Source organism: Peromyscus californicus, unplaced genomic scaffold, assembly GCF_007827085.1.
Source record: "Peromyscus californicus insignis strain IS unplaced genomic scaffold, ASM782708v3 Scaffold_10__1_contigs__length_136768540, whole genome shotgun sequence".
Lineage (NCBI taxonomy): Eukaryota > Metazoa > Chordata > Mammalia > Rodentia > Cricetidae > Peromyscus > Peromyscus californicus.
This window is the reverse complement of record NW_026294391.1, coordinates 5,154,558-5,178,864: the sequence shown is the minus strand read 5'-3', so window position 1 is coordinate 5,178,864 and position 24,307 is coordinate 5,154,558. Positions and strand designations below refer to the sequence as shown.

Below are 24,307 nucleotides of genomic sequence, written 5' to 3'. Positions count from 1 at the left end.
AATGGGTGTGATCTTCCAATAATAATATTGATATTTATAATGACCATCATTATCCCAATTACAAATAAATTTATATGTGCTGTAGTTATAATCACTATTATTACTGTTATTTGACAATAGTATTAAGGCATAAATTCCAGATTAATCTCACCTCTCTATGCACTTCCAAGCCAATTGTAGACACCAAGAAACAAGTTTTTAGAGGTTAACATGAAGGTTTCTCTGAAGAAAGTAGTAGAGCAGTGGTGGCAGTTTCCTTCACTCATGAGTGTATGACCTTTCATTGCAGATCCCCACTGATGCACCATGGCAAGCACAACATGCTGAGGAATGGGACAAGATGACCATGAAAGAGCTCATTGACAAAATCTGCTGGACAAAGTATATTTGAATGCTTAAAATCTTATTTTAAAAATCTTTCCCTCTGATCCTTGGTATCTGAATAGTAGTGCTGTTCTTAGCAACTTATAGGGAAAAGTTCAGAAATATAATAATCTTATTAGTAGATTTGAGCAGAAAATGAATCAAAAACTTTAAGTACATAGAGTAGAATATTTTTGAACAAAAGGGTCATATCTTGAATAAAAAAGAGTAACTGTTTTTTTTTTTTGGTTTTTTTTTTTGGTTTTTCGAGACAGGGTTTCTCTGTGTACCTTTGCGCCTTTTCCTGGAACTCACTTGGTAGCCCAGGCTGGCCTCAAACTCACAGAGATCCGCCTGGCTCTGCCTCCCGAGTGCTGGGATTAAAGGCTCCAGTTGCTTTATGCCTGACTTTGGTTCAACAACCAGACATCTGGGAATCTGTCCTTGTGCGATTCATTTACAGGGACAACTAGTCAACTTTGAATTTTCTCTGAGGTTTTAAATCAGCTAATTGTATGTAGCTGTCTAGAACTGGGAAGATACTGTTGCTTTTTTTTGTAAGCCTGAGCTAATGATATACAACAGATTTCTAAGTTTCTCACAGTTTCTGTCTAGGCCTAGCTATGAAAAATATCCTAGTATTATTTTGATTTATCAAAATCACACAGCTTAAGAAGAAATCGTCTTCCTGACAATCCACAGATAAATATACACAGCAGTGGGAAAATCTCATAGCTTTAAGGAAGAATTCTAGTAGCGCATGAGAAAATTACAGATAGAAGCAGACAGTATTCATAGTTTGTGGCCCTGTATGCCTTGCTTGACGAGGTTCCTCCATCAGAGTTATTCATCTGGTGGGTTGACCTTAGGAATATCAGTTGTCATCTGTTGCATATTCTTATGGCCTCTGGCAAAACATATTTTTAAAAAATCAATCCCAGAGGCTAGAAAGATGGCTCAATGGTAGAGAGTACTTGGATGTTACTTAACAAGAGACCTTGAGTTCAGATCACAGCACCCTTGTTGGGTAGCTTACAATTGCCAGCACCAGGGGATCTGACCGTCTGTTTTGGTTTCCAAGGATACCCAACAAATGTGCCCCTTTCCTATATTCAAAAATGAAAGTAAAACTGATTTTTAAAAAATAATTTCCATATAGCTATAGATGTGAAGCCAGTCTAGATGAGTGAAAATATAAACCATTCAATTATTGTAATTAGGATTTATTATTAGCTTGGTAACTTACAGTTTACTATTATAATCATGATTTATAATGATAGGGATATCTTCTAAGAAATATGGTATTAGTCAATTTCATGGATAAATATTCCAGAGTGTATGTGAACTAAGATGACTAGTAGGCTGTATAATCTTATGGAAGGAATATCATATATGCATCGTTCATAGATCAAAATGCTGTGTGGTACATGCTTATATTTATTTTGTCTATATTTGAATTGGTACATATAATATTTACATACTTGTTAGCATATTTATCCTGGACCTACTATGTGAAGGCACTCTTACAGACACCGACTGAGATATAATGGTGAATTTGTTAGTATTTAGCTTCTCATGTAGGTATATCTTCTAGCAGGCAAGATAAACATTGAACACATAATTACATAGTGCTAACAAAGTACCTAACAAATGGAATCTTAGTTGTTCTAAGGATAGAAAAAAATCATTCCTTGGTGTAGCAAATGAAGCTCTTGTATATCAGTTAAGAATGAACCCACAGCTGTATAAACCACACTTAAGAGTAGACCCATGCCCAGCAGTAGATGACAAACACATACACACACACACACACACACACACACACACACACACACACACACACACACACACACAAATGGTTTTTTTCTAAATTTTTGTCTTATATTGCTTTGTTTGGACATTTTCTTCTGTCTTACTAGTTTTTTTGCTTGGATATGATAGTCCAATTTTGTGTTTTTGTGGCCTTGTATGTGTGTGCTGTGCTCTTTTCTTCTAAATTCTGTTGTTTTATTTTTATTTGCCTATTTGATTTCTAAAGAAAGAGAGAAAGAAGGTGAAGGATAGATAGTGTAAGTTATAGTATCTTATAGGAATGGCCAAAGAAGGCTTACAGGGAGGCAGGGAGAAGAGTGATGTATTTTCTTCTGGGAATGACTCATAGGCTCAGATTTGGGGACAGAAAGGGCAAATGTAGACTAGATGTAGATGGCATTTCCTAGGAATGACCCACAAGAACAGGGAAGGCGGGATTAGTGGGCAATGTGACAAGATGTGTTATTCCAAGAATGACTCCTGAGTTCTTGGGGAAGAAAAGGAATAGTAGATAAGGATATATGTTACAGGAGTGACTCTAGAGCTGGGTATATACACAGAACATTGAATGATACAGGGGCATATCTTTCAGGAATGACTCATAATAGCAGATAGGTATAAGATGAAATGGAGATGGGGTAAGGATAATTTTCAGGAATCATTTACTTGAAAGAGTCTGGAAGATTGAGGGGTAGACCTTGTTTCAGGGTGGGTATTTCCTAATGATGAGACAGGATCAGAGCTTCTATCCAGGGAAAGGGTTAGTGTGATATTGTGTTGTCTTTCAGGATTGACTCACAGGGGAATAGGGGATATGGAGGCTATTTTTGGCAATAATAGTAACTTCCTAGCATGAGGCTTTCAGGAACAGTCTGTACAGACAGGGAAAGAAAAGAATGATGGATATGGTTACTAGAGGTGATCTTCCTTGAACAAACTACTGCTTGCACAAAGTAGGAAACATGAAAACTTGGGGAAACAAGATAGGGAAGTGAGGGAACTGGAAGAAGGATGGTATAGAGAAATGTTATTTTCTAAGAAAAAACTAGGACCCTGAGGGCCCAAGTAGAGAAAGGGAAGTTTGGTATTTATCAAGTAGGGATGACCTACTTGAGATTGAAGGAAGAAAAATTTATTATGTCATCTAGCAGCCACCCTTAAGGGCTTGAGTAAGATAGGGTAGGTTGGATGTTGTTGGGTGAAATGGTATCTTCCAGGAATGAACCACTAGGACAGCATGGAGAAGAAGGTTGGATGGCATCTTCCAGGAATGAGAATAGATGCAAAAATTGTGTATCATGATGGGATATATTCTAGGAATAATTCATAGGGGCAAAGGACAATTGGAGAGCAGATTGTGGATGACATAGTACTATTGAAACTAAGAGTGAGACTGATTGTGGTGGATGATCTCTTCCAAGAATGACCCATAGATACACAGGAAAGCAGGATGTATGAACATTTGGGAGGGTGAATATTTTCTAGAAGGGACTACTTATAAGGACGATGGGAATACAAAGAGAGTAGCATAATTTTAGTAGATTGTATTTTCCAGGACTTGAGCTAATGAGTTATGAGAAATTCAGTAAGGGTAGATGCTGGAATGGAATGATATAGTACAGGAGTGACTGATAGATACAAGGGGTGAAATAGTGGGTGAATAGTGGTGGGATATTGGTATCTTTCTGCTGTGATCAACTGAATTGTAGGAAGGAATATAGGAAGGGTGAAAGTTGTGAGGAGGGATGGAATTTTTCAGCAAGATGCCAGCCAGGGTCATGGAGTACAAAGAAAGATGATCCTCATGGGAAAACGTGAAATTTTCCGATAAAGAACCAGGCTTAGGAAAGAGAAGGGAGCACTGTAGTAGTGTGGCAGGATGGTATTCCAGGAATGTTCCACATGAGTTGGAAGAAATCAGAAGTGTAGGTAGCTGGATAATGGCTCAGTGAATAAAGTGCTTGCTTTGCAAGTGTAAGAACAAGAGTTTTGATCCACATAGAAGCTGGGCAGGCATGGAAGCCTGCCTGTAATCTCTGTGCTCTAGAGGCAGAGACACGGGATCCCTGGGGCAAGCTGGATAGCTACACTAGCCAAATTGGCAAGCTCCAGGTTCATTTGAGAGATACTGTCTCAGTAAAATGAAGTGGAGAGAGATCCAGGAAGACACTTGGCTTCAACCTCTGCCACCCACCCCGTGCTTGGAGATGAGTCCATGTGAAAACATATATGCACACACACTATACACTTACATGCCAAAACAACAACAAACAGAATGCACCACAGTGATGAAGGGAAAGTATGGGCGTATAAATGTGGTGGGAGAACATGTTCTAGGTGGCCCGAAAGGGTGAGATGTTATCTTCTAGGTATGGGCCAAGGTTAGAGGTAAGCTTGATGTTAGATTAATGTGGGAATAGTAATATCTTCCAGGAATAAGCCATAGCAGCATTTGAGAGTCAGGAAAAGACAGATAGGGTTAGATGCTAACTTCCAGGATAATTCATAGAGCCAAAGGTGGAGAGATATAAAAATACATATTAAGTGGGGACATGGTATTTCCTATGAAATGACCCAAGAAACACTGTACCTTTTAAGAATGACCACAAAAGCATGGGGAAATAGGATGGTTGGATTTTTTCTGGAGCAGCATCTTTTCAGGAATGGCATATTGTTAGGATAGGAGAGAGTAAAAAGTAGATATAAGTGGGATGTTCGGAATTTCTTATAGAAAGGAAGATGATGTTGAAGAATTATGTCTTCCAGGATTAACCAAGAGGAAGGGGAGAGGTTCAGACCTGTGAGTGATATAAGGCAATAGTATTTTCCAGAGAGAAAATATGGAGTGGCCTTTGGAAATGGCTTGAGAAGGGAAGGAAATTGGCACATTTTATCAAGTGAATGGTCTCTATGCCTGGAACATAGAGCAAGTAGTATAATGAGTAATTGGAGTAATAGGTTGAACAGCCTATAATGCATCTATTATATTGTCTGCATGCAATGTTTCTCCATTTTAGGCCATTGAAGAATTTTTTAATTTTGTGTTCTTAAACTTAGTTTAGTTTTGTCTTGTTTTGCTTGTTTTTGCTTTTGTGAAATAAAGTTTCATTATGTATGCCAGCATGGCCTCTAACTTGCTATCCTCTTTCCTCTGCCTACTACATGCTGAAATTACAGACCTTGTTACCATGCTCAGCTTGCCACCAAAATGTTTTTAAAGTCCTCATTGTGTTTAGCATGGCAGAGGGTGTTAGAGGTGATATAGAGTGATAATATGGAGTTCACCACTTTCTCTGTCCATGTAAGAGATTATGCCGTAGCATGGACCAGAGTGGAGGCAGAAGAGATGGAAAAGTGAGGAAAATCTTTAAAATAGGTGAGAAGTATGCCTAATGATCAAGGATATTGAATCTTTAGATAGACCATATTTGGGGCTAACCATATTTCTTAGTAGCAGGAGAAAACTTTTTCTTTTTTCTTAGAAATTAACAAATGCTTTCCTATGAACGTTGAGACCATGAGGTTTTTGGTTTTGTTTAGTTTTGTTTTGTTTTCCAAAACAGTAGAAACACTTTCTGTTCATGTTATATTACATTTTGTAAAGGTGCATTCCTCTGAGTTCTGTATGTATTTTTAATTATGCTATTATTGATTTGTGTGTGACTGGTACATACATTTCACAGTATGTATGTGTCACATGTGTGGAGATTAGAGGATAACTTTCAAGTCTTGGTTCTCTCCTTCCTCCTGTATGCATTGACATGTGATTTCCACTCTTACTCTGGGAACAGAACTGCTAGAGATTTTGCTTCTCTTTTTGTGAACATCAATGTGACTTCTGAGCCCCATGAAGTATCTGCCCTGTGGTTCTTGTGGTATGTGAAGCAGTGTGGTGGCACCACTCGGATATTCTCAGTCACCAATGGAGGCCAGGTATACCTTGTCTGTTCTAAAACTAAGTTGCCCAGAACAATACCTTGATAATTCCTTCATTGTTTATAATCATGTATAGTAGTATAAAATGATCTAAAAATATATCTGAAAAATTTCTCATTTCCTTTTTTTATTCCTGAAAAGTTCATTGCTAAAGAGTGTTTGTTTCATTTTGAATTAATTAATGTCTAATTTTGAATGTTTTATTTTGAATTATATCTTAATAATTAAGTTCCTTCCTTTAAAATGTTGGAAAATGAAGCTATTAATGTAGAAGCAGCTAAACTACTAAAAATAAGTTAATTTCCAAAAAACGTGTCATGCTTATAAAATTAGTATACTTAAAATCATCTCTGATCTTTATATAGGCTTCTTTATCCCACCTGTTTCTCTCGGGTATTCTTTCTTATTAACTACTGTGGAACAGAAATTACTCTGCTAATTCACACAAGTGATTTGTGTCTACTCTTTTCATAGTAAGGTCTATATTTTGAATTTTAGAATTTAGCTGTCCCCTTGCAATTTTTTAGGCTTCCATACATTTCCATTACTAATGAGTGAAGCCACTTAATTCATTGCCTAAATACATAATAAACTAACAGCAAGGCCAAAATCCTAAATCCCAATTGCTTAGACTCTGACATTCATTGCAAAACTATCCCTTATCCAAAGAGAATGACTTGTCTAGGAATGCTATGCCTGAGTAGGATGAGGTTAATTAATTTGTTGCAGATAAATTCTCGTTTATGCTGTTACCTGAGTCTCAGAATTTTGAATGCATTTTGTGAATTTAGACTTTGTCTCCAAAGTAAACTATTAGTCTTCTCAGGTGGTCTTCAGAAGTCCCCAAATTAATATAGGACATTTGCATTTTTAAAATGTGTACTTATGGACAGAAACTCAATGATACTCATTTCAACTCATTTTTTACCTTCTGAGGTATCTTAACTCATGGGTTATCTGTATCCTTCATTTGTAAGGGACAGAATACTTCTAGACAAGCCCTATATGATCTTTTAGAAAGTAGAGTTTAGTTTTAAATCTCAAGCAACTATCACAATATCGTTAAAAAGACCTTAACCTTTACCCTTTTATAATTCAACAAATTCTAAACACAAAAGAGAAGATAGTGAACAGATAGAATTAGTCCATGATTTTTCTACTATACTAGATTTCAAAGCACCTATTTGGAAACATAGACCAGATTCAGTGTTAAATGATTCCAATTTCTTCAGAAAGAATAAATGATAAATTTAAGTCTTAACCATTCTATGATCATTTTTATAAAGACTTTGATGTCCTCACTAAATACCAGTTGCAAAAGTTACTGCATGACTACTCATAAGTGAGGTATCATAATTGTCAGCTGTGGCCTGTCCCTCAGTTTACTGACATGCATTTCTTTCTTTCTTTCTTTCTTTCTTTTTTTTTTTGGTTTTTCGAGACAGGGTTTCCCTGTGTAGCTTTGCACCTTTCCTGGAACTCATTTGGTAGCCCAGGCTAGCCTCAAACTCACGGAGATCCGCCTGGCTCTGCCTCCGAGTGCTGGGATTAAAGGCGTGCGCCACCACTGCCCAGCTCTGACATGCATTTCTAATCACTCAAAAAATCTCCTACAGAAGGCTAAAAATATTCCCTATGTTGTAACCAAATATGCTGTATTAAGAACTTATCCTTTTGTCTTGAACAATATCCATGCTGAGAATTGCAGGTGACAGAGGGCAGAGAACTTCTGATCCTTTAGTGCTGCTCAAGAGAAATACTTAGCAATATTTAAAGGAATAAACAAGTTGCTTAGCCACCAATATTCTGCCTTGACTATGAAACTTACAGTTAGTTTTAGAAGAAGATATTCAAAAGCTGAAATTCAGGTTCCTAGGATCTGATTTGGCAATTTCTGATAGGGCATTGCTAACCCTAATAGCATGCTGAGCTTGTTCTTTTAGACTCATGTCTATAATATAATACTTTCTATGTCCTTACCTGCTCAGGCAAGTAATTCCATGGGGAGTTAGAAACCACATCCCCTAAGATAAGCATAGTTACCTTATCTTTCCAGGGCTCCTTACATACACCATACTTATGCAAATTTGAAGTTCCCAGGCTTGCTATTTGCATTTGATCAGAGCAGCATAGAAGAACATTTTTTTCTGATCTCTGATTTTATATAGTAGTGATGGCTTTTCCTTGCTAGAAGCTATGCTGAGGATGATAATTGAGGTACCTTGGCTTACTCTCCCTATCCTAATGATTCTTCCCACAATTGGCTATGCCAAAGATAGAGGTCTGGCATTTACCTTCTTGGAGATTTATCAATTAGTGGCACATGTTCTACCATTCTCCTTTTATGACTTTCCTTTTCTGCTTACCTTCTCCTATAGGAACGGAAATTTGTAGGTGGAGCTGGCCAAGTAAGTGAAAAGATGATGGACCTCCTTGGGGATAAAGTGAAGCTGAGCTCTCCTGTTACTTATATTGACCAAACAGATGACAACATCATTGTAGAGACACTGAATCATGAACACTATGAGGTAACCCATTATAGTCAAAGGAGTTTATAGTAAATAGGTTTTGTGCCTTTCGCAGCTTCTAATCATATCTACTCTAATCAGTCATATTAATTAACTCTAGCATATGTCTACCTCAAGATTTGGTTTACTTACTGTCCTAGTTTGCTTCTCTGTTGCTGTGATAAATACCACAACCAAAAGCAACTTGGGGAAGGAAGGGTTTATTTGGCTTACAGGTCTTGATCCCAGTTCATCATTGAGGGAAGTCACTACAAATATTCAAGCAGGAGCAGAGGCAGGAATCATGCAGTGTACTGCTAATCGGCTTGCTCCCATGACTTGTTCAGTTGCTTTCTTATATTACTGAGGACCACCTGCCCAGGGCTGATACTATCCACAGTGGGCTGGGCTGTCCCATATCAATCATTAATCAAGAAAATGCCCCACAGACAAGCCCACAAGCCAGTCTGATGGAGGCATTTCCTCAGTTGTGGCTCCCTTTTCCAAGCTAATTCTAGTTTGTGTCAAGTTGACAAAACCAGCCTATTTTGTTGCTTCACAGTGACTTGATTTGGTATTTTTTAAATGATGCTTTGTACCCTTTGCAAAGGCTTCAGCTCATGTTTCAGGTGATATTTTGCATATTATATTTCAGTGTAAATATGTAATTAGTGCCATCCCACCGAATTTGACTGTCAAGATCCACTTCAAACCAGAGCTTCCACCTGAGAGAAACCAGTTAATTCAGCGTCTTCCAATGGGGGCTGTCATCAAGTGCATGGTGTATTACAAGGAAGCCTTCTGGAAGAAAAAGGGTAGGTTGCTCTTATTTGTGTTTCAACTATTAAGTAAAGAAACCACATTTTAGGGATATTGAACAGAATATGCGGAATAGAAAAAGACAAATGTTTTTAAATTTGCAGAGAAATTGTAAATCTGTCTCTAAATTTCACAAAATGGCCTCAAGAGTAATTATTGACAGTGGGAGAAAAAAGATGGGCATGCAATGGGAATATCAATTATGGGTCCAGCACTGTCAAGCTCCTGGCATTTATCTTGCTGCTTACTCTTCATGAACAGAATGAGACCAAGGGGCCTTGTGGAAACAGTGCTGCTATGAAGCCAGCTATTCCAGGACTTCACCAGCTTATTAGCATCAGTCTCCAAGCATAAAATGGCTATAAGGCTTTGTGATAAATACTTATCAGGGTATTGTGAATATTAATGAGGCTTTCCAGATATGGTTCTTGCTCATATTCAACAGAATTCTTTTCACAGCTTCTAGTGTGAATGGAAGTGAATCCTTCCAGCACATCCCATCTCTTTTTCCATGTGTTCCTACATTCAGGGCTATTTTACTATTTTCCCCATCTTACCATTTTGCCATGCATGAGTCACAGCCCTTTATGGAAAAATGATAGAGGTGGGCCATTTTCCACATAAAGAATAGATGTCCTTGTATAGTCATATGTTTCTTTAAAATAAAAGGGTCTAGAGTTGGAGCAAAGACTAGTAGTTTAAGATTTTCCTTCCTCCTTAGTAAAATAGTTTATATGCACTCTATATATATGTATATCTCTAATGCTGGTTTCAGTTCCTTAATTAATTTTCTCCTGGTTAAGACTATTGTGGATGCATGATCATTGAAGATGAGGAAGCACCAATTTCAATCACTCTGGATGACACTAAACCTGATGGGTCACTGCCTGCCATCATGGGGTAAGTTAGAGCTGGGAGCAGTTTCTAATTTGTGTTGGTATAGGTGCTGGCAAAGGATATTCCTTTATAATTGAGCTCAAGTAATGATAAATATAAACTATATCATATTTCCATGTATTAGAATATCCATAGCATTGTTTTTGTGTTTTGTTTTCCACAAGAATACTGGAAAACTACTAAACTTGACACCATTTTTAACTTGCACTCGCTTACCTATTCACCTATAAAAACTCACATGCTAAGGATAGAGTGGAAAAGGCAGCCTGACAGACAGTATCATAGTCAACATTTCCTAGAGACAGAATGTCCACAATCATTCTGGAAAGAGAACAACTTTACCCTATAATACCTTCCAAATACAGTGTCTCTGGACTTGATCTGCTTTCCAAACACTTGTTGAATACAAATATCAGTATCAATATAAGATGAGCCAGGTCACAAGTGGATGGACTGCAGTTATCAGTCACCATCAATGCTTCCTTTATCTTCAGAAGTACACTGATAGTCCACCAGCTGGGGAACTAGTGCTCCAGCAAAGGAAGTGGGCCCTCACAAAGGAAATGCTAAGGAGGGACACGCCTTCCTAGTTGCCTATCTTTGTCCTTCTAAAATATCCTACATGCATAAAAAGCCTTTTATTGTGCTGCGTTATAACAAAAGAACACATGTTAATAACAGTCAAATGACTTTTAGAGACTAATGGTTTCTGCTTTTAGGAAATGCAGGCCTCCTTCCTGAAGAGATAACTGAGCTCAATGAACATAACATCATGCCATTTTAGGAAAGTTACAAAGAGAAAAGGGGCAGTCCTCTGTTCCAAGGAACCTAAGAAGCAGACTCTGCCTGGATTACTGATAAATAAAATGGTTTATAGCTACTTGTCTGGCTGTAATGTAAAAAATAGCACCAAATTCCTGAGGCAGGCAGGAACGAAGAATATAGTGACCATAAAAAAGCAATATATCCTCTTCATTTTTAGTTCCATTGAGCAAGACAGGATCCAGGTAGTTTAGCCAGCTTGGCATTTCTATAAGCCAACAAAAAGCAGATCAGGACGCAAATTTCAGAAAGTCAGTGAGTGTTCAGTTATAGGTGGAAGAACTTCTGATGTTCTTGCCTTATGCTCCACTGGGGTTGCTTTGCTTTATAACAGGAACATATGTGTTGGAACCCTTCCAAGTATTGCTGAAATTATTTAGGAAATTCCTAGGAAAGATATATTTATTGGTTTTATTTTGTTTTATTGATAAAAGTTGTATATCTGCGTGAAAAATGTTTCAGCACATACCTACTTTGTAGAATGATCAAATCAGGTTTGTTAGCATATACTTTACCTCATATGGTTATTTCTTTATGGTAAGAACATTGAAAATCTTGTTTAGCTATTTTAAAATATACAATAAATTAGTATTAACTATGGCTACCCTACTGTGTAGTAGATCACCAGAATTTACTCCTCCAGTTTAACTGGTACTTTGTTTATGTGAGGCCAGACTTCATTTTTTCCAAATATGAAGAATCACTGAAAACAATAGTGATGCAAGGGAGCTCCCTGCCTGCCTTCTGTTTACCTAAATGCAGGGCAGATGTTTAAAAAGGTAGAGAGTCTTTCTATCCTCCCCTGTATCTCACTTATGTTAGGAGATAAGTTCTCCTTTATTGGAAGCAGCACTTTATTAGCTTAGAGCCAGAGCTAGAGGAATCTGCAAGCTGACCTCCAAAAGTAGCTTCCGATGTGTTTGCCTTCTCATGATTTCCCATCTTTATAAACCTAAAACTGCTTTCCTTTGTTTCTAAAATGTGTTGTTCTTCGTTACATAAGTAGTATAAGCCAGATTTACTACCTCTGGGATACTTTTAACAGTGTGTCGTCCAAAGGACAAACACTGCAAAAGATAATAAACTTGCTCATTTTTTCTTTTGTAAATCTCTTTTGTTGTTATTGTTTCAACAATATGAGGGTTGAGAAGAAATATTTTGTCTTTCATTACTGTTGTTGACCAGCTACTCTTGTTATATTAGGGCAGTAGCCTCCACCCTCTCCTTTTTTGTGTGTACAGCACTAGTTATTCAACCTAGGGCCCTGGTACATGCTATGCAAAGGTTTACTACATTTTGTGCAATTTATTTTGATATAGGGTCTCACTAAATTACTCTGTTGCAAAACTGGTTTTAAACTTTCCTGCTTCAGACTCCTGAGTAGCTGCAATTACAGGACTGTACTGCCAGACCTTGTTTGCCCTTCCTTCCTTCCTTCCTTCCTTCCTTCCTTCCTTCCTTCCTTCCTTTCTTCCTTCCTTTTTTACTTCCTTCTGCTCGCCTGCCCGCCTGCCTCTTGAGGAAGGTTCTCATATAACCAGATTGGAGTTCAACTTGCTATATACTTGAAACTAGCCTTTAACTCCTGATCCTCTGGCCTCCACTTCCTAAATGCTGGGATTACAGGCATGTGCCACCACATCTGACTTTGTACTTTGTTTTGATAATGAAAACCTTGTAGATATATCACCTCCACTTTGTTCTTTGCATTTGGCCCTAAGAGTCAAAAACAGAGGTGGTAATTAACCAGCTCTGTGTTTGTAATAATCACCACCTTTTAGAAATTGAACTTTAGAACTATTAAATGTCTCCAGTGCAACCCCAGCATATTTGATTTCCACAGTAAACGGCTAAAGAAAATTGAACAATATTTGTCCATAGTTAAAGTGATTGTTGTATTCCTAACTTGAGATTTGACAGAAATAAACAGTACTGTCTTTGAGGTCAAAGCCATACTGAATCAGCTGACTAATAATTGTATTTTTCATCAGATCTTGGTAATTTTCTTTAAAATAGTATACAAGTCTAAACTTACTGATTGTTGCATAAACCTAAAATATAACCAAAACCATTAATTTTGAGCCAAAACTAGGAGTGCTAACTCAAGCAGAATTATGATTATATCCCATAAAGTTGAATAGTTCGAGTATTATTTTTAATTCATTCATTTTTAAATATTAAGACACAAATAATGGATTTCATTGTAGCATTTCCATGCATACTTTGTTTTTTCAGATACTCCTCTTCCATTCTCCATCCCCATCCTCCAGCACCCCTCTTGCTAGTCCTTTTATTCAAATAACATGCAACTTTCTCTGAAATTCCATCCTGTGTTAACATACTTTGTATCTTTGCTTCTCAGAACATTCTCTAATAACAACCCTAAAAGAGTTGCCAGTCAAATTGATGAACACTTTTATTGAGAGTGAGGAGAAAAGGAAATATCCCCTTTCAGCCTTGATCTATCTATCTATTGGATCTCTCTAGAACAAAATAAATACAATTTTTAACCATTTTTAATGAAGAAATAGTTTCATCACACTTCAGTTGCTTTAGATTGGTAGTGGGGACTAGATAATAAATACAGAACTTTCTGCATACTAATCAAGTGCTTTACCACTGAGCTATGTCTCTACTCTTCCCTTGGATTTTGTAAGATATCTGTTTCTATTAATAGTTTAAGTAAGGATTTCATCTCACAATTAAATTCTTTAAAATGTATGTGCAGTTAGTATTATTGACATAATAAATAGAATCTATTTGACTAAAGGAGCCAGATAGATTATAGTTGAGTTTTACTGAGTTATTTTATTGAGAGGCTCTATTTAATCAGATCCCAAGGAAGCTCACTTAGAAATAGAGGTATGGGTACAGGAGATTTATTGGGGTAAACTTTAGGGACTTCTGCCTTTGTGGGAGGGAAGGAATCAGGACCAGCTAGAGAGTTGAATGTCGGTATTGTCCAAACCAAGATCTCAGCCATCCCATGGAAATCTGGAAGCTGGAATGACCTTTCACAGTTGTCCCAAACTTAGACAAGGGAATGGGCCAACTTAATCATTGGGTGTCAATTGCCTCTTAGGAAGGGCAGGATATTGACCCAGGGAGTTATCTGCTAGTGAGTATAATTGCTGGGGAAGGATTTATCTGTGAGCTAAGGGCACCAATTACTGGTTCTGAAGAGCATTTGGGCAGGGAGTGAGGGGTGTGCCATGGCATTTATGGTAGGCACGTATTAATAATTGTCTAGCTTTTATTGAGTGTCATTATCAGGAAAATTATATAATGCAATTTTAATATGTTCAATGACTAATTCCCTATAATATCAAATATGTTGTTAAATTTTAGAAGTAAAATATTGAGTGAGAGATTACCTGTTATTTGGGAGCTCACAGCCTATCAGAGTTTTAGATACAGAGGGAGCCTAAAGACAGGATGACATTTGCTATAGGAGAAGGGGAGGGTTGGGAGAGTTCATTAATGCTGAGTAGGTAATGGTGTGCATTTATTGTGACAATAACCATTCAAATGTGGCTTCCTTCTCCAGCTTCATACTTGCTCGGAAAGCTGATCGACTTGCTAAGCTAACTAAAGAAATAAGGTAAACAATTTATATCTGATAAATCAATAAGAGTTGCCTTTACATTCTGTTTGTTGTACAAATAATAGTAGAACAGCAGCAAGAAAAGCACAATATTTTACAAATATTCTCAACCTCAACAAACCAACTTATTTTTTTTTTCGTTTTTTTTGAGACAGAGTTTCTCTGTGTAGTTTTAGTGCCTGTCCTGGATCTCACTCTGTAGACCAGGCTGGCCTCTAACTCAAAGAGATCCGCTTGGCTCTGTCTCTCGAGTGCTGGGATTAAAGGCATGTGCCACCACCATTAGGCACAAACCAATTTTTAAATACTTTGCTATGTTCTCCTTGGTCAAGTCAATGTCTGTATGCATGCATTAATTTACTTTTACATATTTGTGTTCATTTTATGTGGTTAAGAGGTAGGTTTTCTTATGAGATAATTGGAGGTAACCAGAACACTTAGGCTATATAGAGCACTCATGGCTTAACCACTTTTCTTAAAAGCACCACCCCCCACTTCTGAATACTGTCACCTTGGTGATAAAGCTCTAACTAGGAAAAAACTTAGCATGATGTGTGTGCATGTGCGTGTGCATGTGTGTGTGTAGACTCATGCATGCCATAACACGAGTGGAGAACAGAGAACAATTTTGTGGCATCAGTTCTCTTCTACCTTGAAATGTGTTCCAGGGATTGAACGCAAGTCATCAGGATTACATAGCAAGCATGTGTACCCACTGAACCATCCTACTAACCCTAACATGGGAATTTTGGAGGGTCACATTCATTCAAATCATAGTCATTGACATGTGACAAAGTCAAGAGTAGCAGATAACACATCCATATTTTTTTTTTCATTATACCACACTAAGCTTGACATTTTCTTTTGGATTTCCTGCCTTTCCTTTCTATTAATAATAAAATAAATACCAGACTGGAGGTAGACATTTGGTTATGATTCCACATACTGGCGGAACTGTAAAGTTCTTGTATGACAAAACCTTTACTGAATATATCAGTGATGAGAGCAGTGGTTTTCAAAACTGTGTCCAACTTTCCCAAAAGGTATTTGGAAAGTAGAAAGTCTAATTTCTTGAGGCTTATAGAATATGATTCCATAGGTCTGAAGTAGAGACTGAGAATTTGTATTTAACCACCTGCTCAAGTGATTATGATGAAGAGACAGATTTATAAGCCAGTGGATAGACACAACTACAAAATGATTTGCATGGTGACCTTGTTTGCCTGCAATTTAAAATATATTCTATTAATTTTTAAGCCAAACTAATCTAAATGCATTATCCTGAGTGGAGAATGTAGCTCAGTGGTAAAGCACATGTTTTTTGTATGTGAAGTCCAGCGTTCCATCCCTGTCACACACACATAAAAACTTTTTTGGTATAACATCATTGTCTTCCATATGTGTTCTCAAAAGTTTTAATTTTAATGAGGGAAAGGAATGGAAAAGATAATTCTCTGGTGTGTTTGTGCAAACTTGTCTTTGGCTCATTTAATAATATACAGTAAATGATATTTTATTATGTTTTTATTATTTATGATTAAAAGTTAATTACAATGAAAGTTGATTTTTAAATTTAGCTCTACTTTAGTAAAGATTTTATTATAGTCAAGAAAATAAGTTAAATACATCAAGCTTTTAGAATACTGATTGGCAATATTCTTACTTGACTTGGCAATATTTTTAATTGACTCCGAATGTCTGAATTACTGCCTATAATCACTCATAAAGTGAGAATCTGCTATCTCTTTGTGGCATAGAAAAGAGGATACCATACTGGACTGAGCATAGAATTTGACTCAACACATATTGAGCGTCTACTATGGGCAGAATGCTCACAATAGTAAAGGTTTACCTTCCCATTACTTAGCTGAATGGTAGTAAAGGAATCTGCAGCTCACTGAACTTCAGCTTCATCTCTTGAATGGAGAATTTAGATTAGACAGAGAAAGCAAGTAAGCAGTAGTCTTAAGACTTCTTCCTGTATGTTAAGGATTTAATCAAGCATTTTCTAACTGTCCTAGAATTGACATATCCACTTTACATTATGTGACATCATTCATGAATGACATTTGTCTCCTTTAAAACTTTGCATAGAAACAGTATAGCAATAAGTAGCATTTAAAATTCTACCTCCTCTTCTAAACTTAACCGTCTGTGCTTATATGATAGAAGTTCTAAGAGTTGTATCAGTGGTGTAAAAATAATGATATCAAGAGCAATAAGCTTACACTGTGTTCCACACTATTTAGAAAAATTGGGGTTATGTTTTAAAAATATTTTCTAATGCAATTGGCAATGTAAACTTCTATATTTTTACATTTGTTTTCTTTATTACTAGTAAGCTTGACTTTTGCATGTATGTGTGCACTCACATATACATATTCTTAACCATTTCTCTCATCTGGTCTTAATGCTTGTTTTATGGATTTAAATTACATCTTTTGATTCATTTTCATAAAAATTATTTTCTGATTGTTCATTAGCCTTTAACAAATATTTCAGAGACATTTTCACATGTTTAAACTATATAAAAACTGAAAAGCGTAAATGTGACTACTATAAATTCAATACTTGAGATAGAGCCATTAATTTATAATGTAAGATGGGTAAATTTAGTAAATTATGTTTTTAAAAAATTCACCAGGAATAGTTGTGAGTTTAAATTGTATTTTCTTTTAAGAAGAGATTAGCCAGGCATGGTAGAATATACCTATAATCCCAGGTCTCAGGACGCTGAGGCAAGGGGATCACTGCAAGTTTGAAACCACCCTCATCTGTATAGCAAGTTGCAGGCTTAGTGAGACCTTGTCTTTTAAAAAAAGGAAGATTCTGTTGATTCCTCAAATTACTGTGTTGAGACATATGATGTTAATCAGCATACAGAAATCCACTGAGGCATATAAGCCAAGTTCAGGGATTAATTGACTATTTGTTTTATAGTTACAGAAGGCTATTAAGTTTCATTTTTCTTCAAGGGAGTCATTATCAAGTACCCTAGAACTTAATGCATTAATTCCATGCCCATCAGTTATTATTTATGTAACATGTCTTTGCTCTTCTCTATAGGAAGACGAAAATCTGTGAGCTCTATGCCAAAGTTCTGGGATCTGAAGAAGCTTTACATGTAAGAACCCCCAGTTTCTAACAGGCTTTGCTCTGTTGGTTCAGAGTGGTAAATTAAAGCAAGTTCTGGTTTCTTGTAAGTCTTAAGCAGAGAATAGAAATGGGTGTGTTTAATTTAGAGATAAATTTCAGCAATCCAAAGGCATTAAAAACTAGTGTCAGGTACATGGAACTTGTGATATGGCATTACTTTGGACTTTTTAAATGTTCACTGCATAATAGGCATACAATTGTAGTAAGAGACTTGGAGCCATAATCATTATGTCATGGATTATTGAGATTGGTCTGCAGAACAGAGATCCTGTGCTTCTATCATTGTCAAGTGCTTGCTGTAAAATAAAACCCCAGATACGTCATCATGTGTTGCCAAAGGCACTGTGATATATATTTGACACACCGGTCTTAATGTTTGCCCAGGTCAAAAACGTACTAATTCATTTCTCCACATGGAGACTCAATTCATACCTCATCTGGCACTCCTAGGGTTTTTTATACTGCTTCTGAAAGCAATAAGAAGGAAATGGTTTCTGAAGAGTCCACCAATAGCTGAAGACTTTTTCTGTGGATTGTTGTTTAAACTGTGCATATAATAAACATTTAGAATGTGACAGGGAAGTCATGGAAGGCTCTTTCATATTCTCCAAGGAGCACTTTCATCTTAATTGCTTCCTTTGAGCAGTATTTTTATCATGTACTTTTCCAGCTTAGGGAAGGGATTCTGAAAAAATACTTTGTGCTCGTTTTCTACTTGCTCCCTCCTAGCCTGCCATTGTTAGTGATACCTGGGTGGATTGGAAAGAAAAGTCCACTGTCTTAGACACTCCAGAGTTTGGAGAAGACCTTTCCAAAAACTGATTGTTAGTAGTGTTTCCTGAAGACTTAGCTCTAACCTTTAGAATTTGCCTGAATGAGAGTGTCCTCGCTACCAAGTATTGGGCTATATCTTGACCCCCTTAGGCAAGAGGTTAAGAAGATCAGTGCCTTTATTTTACAATGTACTCTTTTTTTCTTGCAATGCTGAGAACTAAACTTGGTGTCTTGTGCATGCTAGGAAAGTGCTCTACCATTCAGCTTCATCCCCAGACTGATTTCTTTCCCTCTCCCTCCCCTCCTACTTCTCTCCCCTTTCCCTTTCTCTCTAATTTTCTTATTCATTTTCATTGTGCTGGGGCTCAAACTCAGGCCCTTGCACATACATACCACTGAGTTCCATCCCTACTTTATGCTTTAAATATAAACTTTTTGTTAATGTAAAATACGTAAGAGCCTTCACTGTTGATAGGTAACAGTTACACTTTTATTTTCTTTTGTAATTTTCTCCCCATTGAACTACAGCCAGTCCATTATGAAGAGAAGAACTGGTGTGAGGAACAGTACTCCGGGGGCTGCTACACAGCCTACTTCCCTCCCGGTATCATGACCCAGTATGGAAGGTACTACCCAATCACTGCACTAACTCATATAGGCTGGCACACATTTAAATAAGCTGTGTTCAATAAGAATTGTAGGACTAAGCAATATTCTTATTCGTAAATCCCAGATAAATAGCTTATAACTTGATGGATGCCCCCAGAGAAGTGGATGTTAACACATAGAGCTGTAGCAGAGTACTATGCAGGATTGCAGATGTCAACAGCACTTATGAGATAAAGACAACTACATTGTCCTTTGGGAAGCCTTTGGAGCTTTCCTCAACATTTATTTTCACCGGGCTACCCACTCACAGGACAATGGATATATTTGTCCAACATGTCTGTCTTGTCAACAGAGGAGTATCAGATATTGTTCTTCAGAGGGAAGAGTTCTTGGTGTATACATCTGAGTTGGGAGGAGATGAGATCTACATGGCCTGGGAGTCTACCTTTACTTAGAAACACCGTGATTCATATACATTTTTATTTCTTTGCCTTATAGGCATAGGATTTAGAATCACTTGCTCAGTTTCAAGAGATACCACATAGGAGAACTGTAACCCACATGTTCTCACAGACTGACTGAAAATAAGTCATTATTACCTTTAGTGAAGAATAAACTTACAGTCTACTTCTCCCAGGCTTGATAGTTTAGATCCTTGTGCACGGGTACAAGAAACAAAGATAGCCTTTTACTTTGGGCTGAGATTCATGTGTGTTTTCTCCTTGTTTGGTTTCCCTTCCTTTTGTGGACTAGATGAAGGCAGTAAGTTATTGGCTCATTTCCCCTCAGCACCTTCCTATTTAACTCTGTGTGACCTCTTTATTTCCTTGAAGGGTGATTCGCCAGCCAGTAGGCAGGATTTACTTTGCAGGCACAGAGACAGCAACACAGTGGAGTGGCTACATGGAAGGAGCAGTCCAAGCTGGAGAACGAGCAGCTAGAGAGGTAAGGGAGGAATCGAAGGTGCACTCATTTTCAGATGTAATTGCATCTCGGGAAGCAGTACTGTGAATTGAATTGAAGGCATGCATGAGAGGTATGGGCTATCAGTGAGCCTAGCCCAGTGGCAGCATTTTTGTCATCTGCTCTTTCTGGTTCTTTGTTTTATGTTTATATGGATATACAATAAGAAACTGGGTACTTGGGCTATTTCATTGACACAGTTCATATTTGTAGGATACACAGTGATATTTTGATGCCTATGAATAATATACAATGATCAAATCAAGATAATTAGCATCTCCTTCATATCAAACATGTATCATTTCTTTGAAACATTCAAAATCCTTTTCCCTAGCTCTTTGGAACTATATAGTAAATTCTAATTATCTTTAGTGACCCTATATTGTTATAGAATGTTAGAATTTATTCTTCCCATTTGAATTATGTTTTGGTACCTGTTATCCACTCTCAGTAGCCTTATTCCCTGTTGCTTTTCTTAGCTTCTAGTGGCCTCTGTTCTTTTTTCTACTCTTATATGATCCACTTATTTGGCTTCTGCATGTAATGGATAGCATGTACTATTCGTATTTTTAGGCATGGCAGATTTCATTTAAGGTTGTGTTGTCCTCTAAGCTCATCCATGTTGTCACAATGATAACATTTCATTCTTATTTAAAGCTGAATAATGTTCCATTGTATGTGAATAACAATTTTCTTTATTCATTCATCCATCTGTTTCTTGACACTGATAGTCTGTGTATACATTTCTTTGACATCCACCTGTGGGTTTATCAATGTTTAATATGACTTTGAATCTGTCAGAAGTATATAATGTCACATTATAATGCCATAGTCACTTTTCTTTCAGGTCTTGAATGCTCTAGGAAAGGTTGCCAAGAAAGACATATGGGTTCAAGAGCCTGACTCCAAGGTAAGTTTGCCTATTCCATCTCTATAGACAAACTACAGTACATAAAAATTGCATTTTCCTTCTTTCAGCCTTTGCTTTTATTATAGATGCAACTGTCTTGGGGATAGAAATGCACATTATTACAGATAGACTTTGTTTCTTCTAGCTGTGCAGAATTTCTGTTAATGATCTGTGTTTATTCATCTAGGATGTTCCAGCATTTGAAATTACCCACACCTTCTTGGAGAGGAACCTGCCTTCCGTGCCTGGTCTACTAAAGATCACTGGTTTTTCCACCTCTGTGGCTCTTCTTTGTTTTGTATTGTGCAAGTTTAAACTGCTGCCACAGTCCTGAACTTTTTCACCTTTGGACCTCCTGCTTGATCATCCTTAGCACCATCACCATTAAAAGAAAAATGTGGATGAATTACAGTCCATGCCATTGGGCCATTTAAGTGCACTTGATTTAACCCTCTTCAGTTTAATCTTAGTCTTTGTAAAGTGATAACAATCCCAAGAATCACTTAGCTAATTATAGTAAGACCAAGTTTCATCCTGTTTATTAGACTAATTCATTTTGGTTGATTAAATTTTATCCTATGAATGTTTAATTTCAAAAAGGGGAAGTACTTGTGAGGAATAATTTCTGGGTTATTTTTCTTGCCTTTAATGCAAAATAGTTGATGGTTTCAGAAATAAAACACTTGACTTACTGTAACTTTTGCATAGCTACTCAGATGTGCAGAGTAAAGTGGTGGCTGAAATGTTCCTTAGGTGTCCTCACTGAGTAGTTCCATGTGAGACAAACTACAATAGGCACTTCCTTTTCTGGACTGTATCTAAACACGAATTAGCCCTTGTCAATAACATTCTGTGCTGATTTAAGCAAAGTAGCATTTTTCCCTGTGGTCCCTGGCTGTCTGATCATAGAATTAGATCTCTAAGCCTACCTGTGTCTTCAATATGGCTAAATATTAGCATGCCATTTTCTCTCAAGTACCAAAGGACACAGGAAATTTTCTCTATGTTATTTATTGAGACAGTCAAATACAGAAATGAAATTAGGGCTCAATCTGATAACATTACTTGTTTTAATTATTAGGTTTTATAGCAGACATTAAACTGAATGATTTTATATATCCAGACTGAGTTCTCGATCATACAAGTATTGTGGGCCTGGAATGGTGCCTATCTCTTCTCTTTCCCATTTGAAAAACTGTCAATTAAAAAAAAAACTTTCCAAAGGTTTCAACCACAAAACACTTCCTTTTTTAAAAAATATATTTTTTATTTAAGAAGAATTAAAATATTGCTAGCACATGCCAGCCAACCCAAGTTTATTGCACTAGCTTTATGCTAAATGCAAACTTAAGCCTCTGGGTGCTGATGTGAGGGCTTGAGGTCTTTAAAGTTTTGTCCATTCTAAGAGCAGAGATCTAGATTTTCTGTCCTGTTTTATCTTACAATTCAAAAGCATTTTAACAAACTTAAAATATTCAGTGATATCTTAGATATTCTCCAGTACAGAAGAAGTTGCCTGGATTCATATTGAACTGCAGTGAAAATTCTCATCACTAATCTGTTAGAGTTGTGTGTATTAACTTACTGATTAACTCAGACCTGACACACCTTGAGAAATGATTTATACAGCTGAACTGGCAAGGGTTCTAACAGTATTCAGATTATTAGCATTGAACTATTGAATATTGAAAATCTGAGTTTGCAGTTTACCCTCTTCTGCCTCTTAAAAATCCAGTTAATCCATCTTAATGATATCCATCCTATTAAGCTATGGCTAGGGTATTAAATGATTTCTAGTATATATGTGCTTAGACATATAAATGGGAGTTGAAAAACACCCTACGTGAGGTTGTCTACCACAAAGATAACATAGGTCTTTTCTCTAAAACAGAGGAAAAAAAAGTCATGTTAAGAGGTTGATAATCCCCTTCACAGTTCTGCAGCCAGTTGGCCTTTCTCCATAGTTAGGATGAGAATTAGATTTAAGAAGTACACGTTTTTGTCACAGCTGTTAAATATGGTCTTGTATTATGATGAAAAAATTAAGCTTTACTGAAGGACTGTGAACTATATTTTGTTTGATGGTTGTGAACTTGGTGCCTAATGTTCCATGTCCAAAGTTGACCCCAGTGCTACATGTAGGTGTATGTATTTGTATATGATTTGCCACTGAAGTAAGATTCTGTCTGTATGGTACTGGGTTTTGTTGTTGTCAATAAAATGTGATGCCAACCTTCCTTCAGATAGACTTCTTTGTTTTGCTGATAGTTCTTTCAGAAGGTTCAAAATGGGTTCTCATAGCCAGAAGTCTATAGAGGATGAACTTCTAAAAAGCATTTGATATTGAGACTCCAAATTCTCGTCACTGGGTTTCGTCTTCAAGTTATGAAGGTTGCCCGGGAATAGATCAAATGCTATAATACTATGTTTTGTCTGGCTGGGCCACAATTGTGGATTCTACAACAAGTTGTAGATTCTTTCCTAATTAGCTTATGATGCCTTGAACAGATCACTTGGGTTCTCTGCCTCAGTTTCCCCATCTGTGGAAAGATGATCTTATGCTAGATGTCTTCTCGGGATTCTCTTCATTATAGCATTATGTGATTGATGCGTTCCGTTTCTAGTACTATTTCATTTATCACTTTTTGGGTTTTCTAGGAACAGACTGAGATGCTGAGTCAAAGCAAAAAGTTACTGGAGACAGCATCCTAAGGGGCAGGATTGTGCAGGGGAAGAGTCAGCCTGCAGTGCAATTGCAACTGAGGACTCAGGACATTCTATTGGGAAGCTGGGAAGATTGTTGAGCTGCCTCCATCAAGGCAAGATCTAGGCTCTTTGTCCTTCTATCAGCTACTCTCTGGAAGGGAGTGTGTCCACAGAAGAGGCAGGTCCAGGAACAATTCTGAATGAGAAACTGTAACTGTGATTTTCAGGCCCTTATAAGAAACTGGGATCAGCCTCTATCCTGGCAGCTGGGGGATCCAGGACGCAGGACAGTGTCTAGTTCTGCACAACATAGAAAATGGCCTTGTCTTATATAAGCTATTGTGGACTTGAACTTTGGTTGTATAGAGTGGCACTATCTGTCTGAACTTATCCCTATTAAAAAGAAGGTTTTATTTCGACTTTTATTTT

At 37.1% G+C, this 24,307-nt stretch overlaps 1 protein-coding gene across 1 annotated transcript in view; it reads left to right on the top strand.

The window, feature by feature from the left end:
* LOC128109495 (amine oxidase [flavin-containing] A) overlaps positions 1-23,409 on the top strand; it is a 65,017-nt gene extending 41,608 nt beyond the window's left edge. The window contains exons 5-15 of the mRNA XM_052736683.1: positions 290-381; positions 5,967-6,108; positions 8,490-8,639; positions 9,274-9,433; positions 10,241-10,337; positions 14,704-14,757; positions 17,827-17,884; positions 19,219-19,316; positions 20,133-20,244; positions 21,110-21,172; positions 21,360-23,409. Coding sequence (XP_052592643.1) covers positions 290-381; positions 5,967-6,108; positions 8,490-8,639; positions 9,274-9,433; positions 10,241-10,337; positions 14,704-14,757; positions 17,827-17,884; positions 19,219-19,316; positions 20,133-20,244; positions 21,110-21,172; positions 21,360-21,506 — 1,173 coding nt within the window. The 3' untranslated portion in view covers positions 21,507-23,409. The remainder of the gene's footprint in view (positions 1-289; positions 382-5,966; positions 6,109-8,489; positions 8,640-9,273; positions 9,434-10,240; positions 10,338-14,703; positions 14,758-17,826; positions 17,885-19,218; positions 19,317-20,132; positions 20,245-21,109; positions 21,173-21,359) is intronic.
* The last annotated feature ends 898 nt before the right edge of the window (positions 23,410-24,307 follow it).